Source organism: Castor canadensis, chromosome 3 (assembly GCF_047511655.1).
Source record: "Castor canadensis chromosome 3, mCasCan1.hap1v2, whole genome shotgun sequence".
NCBI classification, from domain to species: Eukaryota; Metazoa; Chordata; class Mammalia; order Rodentia; family Castoridae; genus Castor; species Castor canadensis.
Window position 1 is genome coordinate 156,283,769 of NC_133388.1, and position 9,678 is coordinate 156,293,446.

The following is a 9,678-nucleotide window of genomic DNA, read 5'->3' on the forward strand; positions in this document are numbered from 1 at the left end:
TGTCTGAGAGGTGGTGGCCATAGGTGATTAGTGTCTGCTGCATTTCAGCAAGGTAGAGGTATTTAGGTAGCATGGAGGCAGCGCTGAGCTTCAGTCTTATAGATTTAAACCAATCAGCTTCATGACTTTTTTTTTGAGACAGTGTCCCTAAGTAGCCCAGGATCATCTCAAACCTCCCTTAGCCTCTCAGGTGCTAGGATTATACAGATGTGCACCACCATACCCCGCTTGTCTGTTTTTGGTTTTTTGGTTTCTTTTTTTTTGATAGGACTTTTTCCTAGCACAAAATTTCAGAGTCATTTACAGTTAGCTCAGAAATCTAGTTAAGGAGTTCTAATTAAACATTTTTGAGTTTTATGGAACTTGACTCTGAGAACAATAATCATACTTTGTTTCAAAGCTTTGTTTTTCTTTATGGTACCTAATACATAGCAGATACTGAATAAATTTATTTAATCAAAATCCAACTAGAACTCCATAAATAAGACCATATCATTTAAATTAGACACTATCTCTAATTTATAATTAAGACTAATCTTTGTATAAAACCCTAGGCCAGTTGTCAACCTGGGACAGTTTTGTACCCAGGGGACACTTGGCAATGTCTGGAGACATTTTTGGTTGTCACAACTGAAGGTGAGGTTCTTCAAGCACCTAGTGAGTAGAGACCAGGTTTGCTGCCAAACATCCTACAGTGTACAGAATAGCCTCCCTCCTGTCCCAGCAAAAAACTGTTTTGTCCCAAAATGTCCGTAGTGCCAAAGTTGGAAAACTGCTCTAGGCTCTCTGTAATGTTATTGCCATTGCCCAGAAATGATTTTTAATGCTTCAGAGTCTGTTATAGTTTCCTAAAATTTAAAATTAAATATTGATACTTATAAACAACTATTAGTAGGTATAGGCTGGATAGGATAGAACCATTCTCACTTAAACTTAGCACAGTAAAATAAGTGAGCAACTTCCTTTTAATTTATTAACATTTTGTATAGTGCAATGTCAGTGGATATTATACCAACCATGACATATAGTAGGCAGCTACTGAGTATTCTGCGAAAAGGTCAGGATTTTATTCAGTCTAGATTTTCAAGACAGTTTGCAATACTAACAAAGTTAGTTTCATTGGCTTTATCTGATGTACAAAATGAGTACAAAATACTGATATATGGTAATAAAAAAATGAGAGGAACTGTTGCAACTCAATAATAAAAAGATAGATAATTCAATTAAAAAATGGACAGAGAACTTCTTACCTAGAGAAGAAATGCAAATGACCAGTTAGCATATGAAAAGATGTTCAGTTTCAGTAGCCATCAGGGAATATGCTAGATCCACCATCAGATACCACTTCAAACCTAGTAGGATATCTAAAATCAAAAGGACAAGTAACAAGAGTTTACAAGGATGTGGAGAACTCTGAACCAAACCCGGTATTGCTGGTGGGAATATAAAATAGCACAGCTTCTTTGGAAACTAGTTAACCACAACTGGGCATGATAGTACACACCCGTAATTCCAGCTCTTAGGAGGCTGAGGCAGGCGGATTAGTGAGTTCAGGGCTATCCTGGGATATTTTGAGAGTCCCAGACCTTCCTAGATTACATATTGAGACCTTTTCTCAGAATAAAACAATTAACAAAAAAAAATTAGTTAACTGCAGAGTTACCATATAATCTAGTAATTCTACTTCTAGATATATAAAGAGAATTGAAAACATATCTGTACAAAAACTTGTAATGAATATTCAGAAGTATTATTCATAATGGCTAATAAGTGGAGTCAAATGTTTTATCAGCTGTGAATGGATAAACAGGTGTGGTATATACATACAATAGAATATTACTCAGCACTAAAAGGGAATGAAGTACTGATACATGCTACAACATGGATGAATTTTGAAAGCATACTAAGTGAAAGAAGCCAGAGACCACATACGGTGTGATTCCATTTATATGAAATATTCAGAATTGGTATATTTGTAGAGAAAAGTAGATTTTTGGTTGCCTAGGACTGAAGAGGAGGAGAGAAGGGTTAGGGGATAACAACTAAAGGATGCAGGATTTCTTTCTTGGGGTAATGCAGTAATCCACAATTAATTGTATTGGCAAATGCACAGCTCTGTAAATGCACGAAAAAACAGTGAATAGTAGTAGATGAATTCTATTTCAGTAAGGCTGTATAGTTTTGTTTAACAAAAGCCTTCCATGTCTTTTAAAATCAGTTTTAATTCTATTCTTCCAGATTTATCAAATCTATTCAAAGCGATCTGCTGAGGATATTTATAAAATACTGACATCCTACAAAGCTAACTACCTAATTGTAGAGGATGCTATCTGCAATGAGGTGGGAACCACGAGTGGCTGTAGGGTCAAAGATTTATTAGATGTTGCAAATGGCCATGTAAGTAAAGTTAATTGCTTTAGAAGGAGTTAAATTTATAACCTTCAAACTTTATTTTTGGAATTTAAGAATATAATTGAGTTATGTAATAATGATAGAACTTATTAAAAGTAGTTTGAAGTGTTATTTCAATGTACAAAAAAGCTGGGCATTTAAAAAAAAAAACCCAACTAATTTTACTAATACCCAAATTCTTTTTTTTTCTTTTTTTCTTAATTGACAGTACTTGGGCTTGAACTCAGGGCTTTGTGCTTGCTAGGCAAGCTCTCTACCACTTGAGCCACTCCCACATTCCTTGCTCGTTGCATATATTCATACATTCATTGTGTGTGTTTCATCATTTACAAACATCTGTTTGTTTTTTAAGCAATGCTGGGGATTGAACTTCATGGGCATGCTAAGCAAATGCTCTACCAGATAATTATACCCCAGTCAGCATTTATAAACAAAAGATGGCATACTTTGATTTGAATGAGTTTATTGTAACACATTATAAGAGTCTAAAGAGCAGCTGGTTGCATTGTCATATTCTTATGTTGAATAATCGCATGTCATTTGATTGTGGAAAAAATGCTTGCTAAATTAAATTAACACAGTACTTGTGCAATGAGTCCTGATTATCCACAGAAGTCAGTGTATTCCAGGTCACTTTAGTTTTCAGGAGTTAACTGGATCTTACTTTTGACATTGATTTTAGCTATTTTACTGTTTTCTTACTCTCAGTTTGTAGTGGATATACAGGATATGTGGTAACCAAGCTGACTGGCAGGGGAGTTTATAAATCTAATAGTGTTTATTGGGATGGATTTACTCCTGAGAAAATCGAGCATGGGGAACTTTAGGAAAAGATTAGTAAGTCATTCTGAGTTGTAGTACACATTCTATTTTGACTCTGTCCCTTTCTAAGTAATCATAGTGCTTTGTTTTATAATCCTAGTCTAGTTTGGAGGTGGAAAATTAGTTTTAGAGATTTTCATTTTCCTTTCCTTCATGACCCCTTAAACTTGTAATACAAACTTATTCTGTGTTATTCTGCTGGTGACTGTGCTCTTTGACTTATTGGTAACAGAATGAGATGTAATTAAGTATTTTATTTATTAATTACTACTAGACAGCTATCTGGAACCTTTTTATTCTGCTCTTGGCTACTTACCTTTCTGCTCTATTTTGAAATCAGGCCACTTCTTTCATGTAATGCCAGGCATAGACTTAAGTTAATCCATCCTTTTATTGTTTTTCTTTCTTTTTTTGGTGGGAGAGGCAGCACTGGGGTTTGAACTCAGGGCTTCATGATTGCTAAGCATGCACTTTACCAGTTTGAGCCATGGTTTCAGCTCTATCTTTTTACTCTTTTTTTTTTTTTATTCACTTATTCACATGTGCATACATTGTTTGGGTCATTTCTCCCCCTTGCCTCCCTCCCCCATCTTTTTACTCTTAAAGTTGGCTTTCTCTCATCTTTCATAGGCATTAGGATAATATTTAGTATTTTATTATTCTTTAAAAAGCCTTCAAGTAAGCTAAACTGTCTTAGTAAGCACCATTAGATGAGAACATAAAGGTTTACATTGGATAAGTCACACAAGCTTACTTGATTACTAGGTAATTATGAGTCAGTTCTACATGAGTTTGAATATAGAGTAGGAATATAATATGTTCATTTTTCAGCCTTTGTAGGCTCTATGATACAGTTCTTCAAAGCAAAGATAATAGATAATGAAAACAGTGGTTACTAAGCTTTAGGATTAAATGTTTTAAAATTTGAAACATTTTATTACTGTTTTCTCAATCTGATTGGAATTTAGTGGGCTTGGTGACTCAGTAATGAAGAGGTTTATATTTGCTAAACAATGTGACATGTTTTATAGTCCATGTTTAGCAATAATAGTTTTCATGTAAATGTAGTCACTTGAGCAAGAATTGCATTATTCCTATAAGTTTAGTAAGCTTTTTAATATTATATTTCTTATCTTTTGATAGGTGGTTTGTGAAGAAGGTGAAAAGTTAACCTACTCAAAATATGGACGATTTTGTCATGAGGTCAAAATTAACTATTCTCCATATGTGAATTACTTCACCAGAGTATACTGGAACAGGTCCTACTTTGTATATAAAATCAACACTGTGATATCCTTCCAGTCTTGAAAAGAAACAGCCTTCATTTCAAAGACTTAAGCTACTTGAAGTAAAATGCGATTTTCTTCTACCTGCGCTGTGTCTGTTGCAGATCAGAGTGTGGACATTAGAAATGCTGCTGCTCCTTTTCCCCTCCTGCTGTTAACTGGGTCCAGGGTTTTGAGGAAAATAGAAGATCAAGCATTACCTTTCTTTAGTAAAATCTCAAATCCACCACTCTGCAGTATTCCAGACGGACATCTTCCTTACTATCACATGGTCTTCAAAGATTTTCCCTATTGCAGTGTTTCCCCATAAATCTTCATGCTATTATAACATTGACCTTGAATTTGAATATGTTCAAGGTCATAGCATAATATTTCTCGAGCATAATATTTAATAAATATTTAATGTGATATGATTATGTAACAGAAGGAAAGATTACTCTTCAAGTTAGTTTCTGAAGGTGGCCAGTGGGTTATAACAATTAAAATTTTACAATAAAAATAATTTAAATGTTAGTTGAAAACGTGACATTTAAATTAAAATGAAAATTATATAAAGGAAAGTGACTTTTAAGGATATTCGTAAATATATATCCAGAATTTTCCATGACACTGTCTCATCACTGCAGCTTATATAAGTGAGCATTTCTTAGTAACACATAGTGCATGTTACTGCATTTTATTATTTTATGACTGTCTACTAAGTGGTTACCTTTTTTCACTTATGACATTTCTTTGATAATAATTTCATCATTATAAAACAGTAATTCTTGTTACCTAAATGTATATATTTTTTAATGGACATTTAAAGAATGTCATTCATTTTTTTTCTAAAAATGGATATAGGGTATATAATCTATTCACATATTTTCTATGAAAGTATTAAGTAAATAATTAAAACTTAGAATATGTACACTACAATGAGTACCAGCTTCTGGAGGTATATGCAGATACTATTAAATATACCTCTTTATTTTAAAATGCAAAGTGATGATATTTATGAAGCGGTGATACAATTTTCAACATTAAGAACAAAATGACAACTATAATATTTTCAATACAGATTCACAGTATAAATGTCTGTGTTCCTTTAAGCATTTTCATATTTGTAATCATTTATTCAAAGAAATTCTAAAATAATTTGGCCTTTTAAAGAGATTCAGGATGGATGTTGCCTATGGCTATATCATTTTAATAAGATGAGATGCATGTTTAGTTTACTTTATACACTGTTCAGTGAACAGGTTTTCAGATTTTTCACTTGTTAGAATATTGTAAGAATTGCATTTTCAGAACTCTAAAGTACATGCATTCTTAGACAACTCTAGGATGCTTTGTTCCTTTGGAGCTTAATTGTTTGATGGCAGTGTCATATATCTAATAAGTTCTCATTTCACTTTTTATATATATAATTGTTTTAATTAAAGATAGGTGCGGGCAGTGTATTTCAGATTGACTCTTTACATCTTAGTGAGTCACTAGTATTTAGCATCAAGCTTTATGAAAATATGACCATAGTTACCTAAGTACATAGTGAATAGTCACGTGGTAGTACTTTGATTAGAGCATGCAAAACAACGTAATTTAAGTCAGCTTGCCTGTTTTGAAAGGGAAGTGGAACACCCTACTTCTTACGTAGTATGAAATATTCAGCTGAATTTTTATTGCCTTATTATGATCACATGTTGAACTAGATTTGATTGTGTGTTTTATTTGCTGTGTAACTCAGCTGCTTTTACTTTTGTCAATTTATTTCTTAAAATAGATTTGGAGAATTTTTAATTGAATTTTAAAAATAATACTATTCAGAATCAATTTAAAGGAACAAATAAGCTTAATTATACAAATGATTGTATTGGAAATAAAAGATAAGGCTTATTTGCTTCTATCTTTATTGTAGTTTAAACATAGTACTTGAATACTTTGAGCAGGAAGCACTTATTATTTGTAAACAAATGATTAAGAATTCTGCAAGTAATTATACTTTGGTAACTTAACAAGTGTTAGGTTCAACAATAAAGATCTGTGAAGAAGAAAAGTATGGGTTTCAGATGGAACAAATTTCTCAAAAAAAAATATAAAACATACTTTGCCCTTGATATTGCAAACCCCCTGAAATAAGTGCCTTAAATTCTTTAAGTTTAATTTATACTTTCCCTAAAATATTATCCATTTATTTTTCCCAAGGAAGTGTCGGTAACTTTATTCCTTATTAATGAAAAGAGTGGGGTAGGGTGTAGCTCAGTGATAGAGCTCTTATCTAGCATACTTGAGGCCCTGGGTTTGATCCCCAGCATCACAATTAAAAAATAAGAGTCATCTCTTTCCTGTAGTCATTTCTAACTTCAACTCAGTAATAAGCAACTCTTTGTTAAGGATTTCTAAATTATTTCACTTCCCAAATGCCAAATAATCCAATAACTGAAACTAACTTGATATGAAATAGTGACCCACTGGTTAATATTTTTTCTAACTTTGGCATCTATATCTTGGTGCTTTTGTTAGCTTTACAACCTAAGGAGTATGTATTGTACTTTACTGCTTTTTTCTTAATTACTTTGTATATGTACAGATGCATTTTTTTTTCAGGACATTAACCCAAATCATGAATAGCCTCAGCGTCCTGACCCTCACTTCTATGTGGTCCAGATTGAGTCAAAGAATAGCAGAAATGTAAATCAAAGTGTGTTAAAATTTGGGTTGAGAAATATGCTTAAAATAGATTAATTTCTTGAGTAGCTCTCTTACTAAGTTGTTTTGTTTGTGAGAAATCAATTGGTTTGGGCTCTTATTTTTGAACTATTGAAACATTTTGATGCCTTTTGTGGAGAAAACTAGTGCCTCTTTTTTCAGTTGGTGGGGTTTTTTAAGTTGTATGCAAGTTGATCTTTTGGTAAATTTATTTTTAATGCATGAATATTTAAAGGACATGTTACTAATTATTCTGTGTATTTAATAACCTTTTATAAAGCAAATAACTACCTGACTTACATCTCAATATACTCTCTACATTTGTCCAGTTTTTAAAATACATAGTGTCTCTTGTCATTTTTTGCTAATAGTTTTAGATCTCAGTGTGTATTACAATCATGGCTCTATAAGTTGCAAGTAAAATCAAACAGTTTCTTACTGAAATTATGAAGTTTTTGAATGTGTAGGGTTGATATTTTAAATAAAAGAAGATATGAAAAGTACAAAGGAATATATATGACTCAACTATTTTCGGTCTAGTAAAATTTTTCAACATTATACTTATTTATTTCCATAATAAAAAGGATATTCTGGAACCAGATTTGTTAATTTAGTATAAAGGTCTCTTTGAATCCTTCCTGTTCATAAATCTCTTGGAAAGTGCAACATGTTAATCTTGACATACATAGGCCTATGCGCAATTCTATGAGAGAACACTTGTGATCGCTATATACACTATACTTGGTGGAACAGTGGTATCAGAAAGAAACATACAGAGCCCATAAACTGCCCTTTCATGCTTTAAATAACTTCTACACCTATTTAACAAAAGATGGGTATAATTACCTTTATGAATATTGACATCTGAGCCATATCTATGACAATATGTTCCTCCTATAATTTAGATAACATATTTACAAAAGTATAAAACTCAATATAAGTCCTTTAAAAGAGTTGGTTTACAAACTAGTTTACTTTAGACTTTGTAACATTCAATCTGCTTTTATCAAGAATGAAATTCTTACTGGGCATGGTGACTTACATTGGCAGTGTCATCCATATCCATAGGGATGGTGAGGCAGGAGGATCAAGAGTTTGAGGCCAGCTGGTGGCTCAGGCCTATAATCTATCTACTTGGAAGCTGAGTTCCAGAGGATCACAGTTCAAAGCCAGCAAGAGCAAAAAGTTAATGAGATCCCACCTCAACTATAGGGTGCATGGTGGTGTAGGCCTGTCATCCAAGTTACAGAGGAGGCTAAAGGTCGGTAGGATCGTGGTTACAGGCCAGCTCTGACAAAAAAGTTTGGGAGACCCCATCTCAACAGAAAAAACTGGACACATTGGTGCCTTTCACCCCAATGTTAGTGGGAAGTGTAAAATAGGGGGCCAAGCCAGCTGGGGCAAAAGGTGAGATCCTCCCTATCTCATCTCAAATAGCCTGAGTGAAAAGGACTGGAGGTATGGCTCAAGAGGTAAAGAGTACCTGCCTAACAAGTGTGAAGTCCTGAGTTCAAACCCTCATACTGCCAAAGGGAAAAAAAAATGTTCAAGTCCAGCCTGGACTATAGAGTAAGACCTTCTTTCAAAAAAAAAGTAGGGTTGGTGGAGTGGCTCAAGTGGTAGAGCGCCTGCCTAGCAAGCACGAGGCTCTGAGTTCAAACCCCAGTTCCACCAAAAAATAAATGAACTGAAACAAGCCATACTAGTTGGTCACCTTTGGAAGATTATTAACTGCTAATTCATTACCTTGAAAATATGTAAATAAAGGGAAAGATTCAAGCATTTAAAAAGAAATGAAATTCTTTCATGCTTAATTGGCTTTGTTTTGTTTTCATAATAAAACTTTCCAGAATTTTAAGTTGTCTTTTATTCAAACCGGAACTTTTTTGTTACATTCATTGAAATACAACTCATATGCTACACAGCTCACTTACCCGAAGTGTACAGCGCAATGATTTTTTTCAGTTAATATTCATGGAGTTGTGCAGTTTTCACCACAATCCATTATTTGTCTGTTCTAGACATTTCATATAAATGGTGATGACTGGCTTCTTTGACTCAAGGTTCATCCATGTTGCAGCATGTATCCTTCTTAATCAATGCCAAACACTACATTGTATGCATATTCCACATCTCTTCCTCCATCAGATGATGGACATTTTGGGCTACTTCTACTTTTTGGCTATTGATAATGCTGCTCTGAGCATGCATAAGTTCTTCTGTGGACGTAGGACTTCATTTCTCCTGGGTATTTATGTAACTGGTAGCATTGAAGTCAGGGCCTCATGCTTGCCAGGACTGTACTCCACCACTTAGGCTACCTTGCTCAGCCCTTTTTGATTTGGTTCCTTTTGAGATAGAGTCTTGCTTTATACCCAGGTCAGTCTGATCCGCTATCCTGTTTTTGCTTGTTGTGTAGCTGAGATGACAGGTGTGCACCAGCTTTTATTGGTTTGGGTCTCTCAAAACT

At 33.8% G+C, this 9,678-nt stretch overlaps 1 protein-coding gene and 1 non-coding gene across 5 annotated transcripts in view; both read left to right on the forward strand.

Annotated features, from left to right (window-relative positions):
• The window catches only part of Dpy19l4 (dpy-19 like 4), a 58,369-nt gene extending 50,650 nt beyond the window's left edge, over window positions 1–7,719 (forward strand). For 3 of the 4 annotated variants that reach the window (XM_020178230.2, XM_074068858.1, XM_020178231.2), the window contains 2 exons: window positions 2,239–2,397; window positions 4,378–7,719. In XM_020178230.2, coding sequence (XP_020033819.1) covers window positions 2,239–2,397; window positions 4,378–4,542 — 324 coding nt within the window. In that variant the 3' untranslated portion in view covers window positions 4,543–7,719. The remainder of the gene's footprint in view (window positions 1–2,238; window positions 2,398–4,377) is intronic. The other variant, XM_074068859.1, reaches the window with a different exon arrangement.
• A 1,090-nt stretch (window positions 7,720–8,809) lies between these two features.
• On the forward strand, window positions 8,810–8,882 carry Trnaa-agc (transfer RNA alanine (anticodon AGC)). The gene has a single exon. It is a non-coding gene; the product is annotated as a tRNA-Ala (tRNA).
• Window positions 8,883–9,678: the final 796 nt, after the last annotated feature.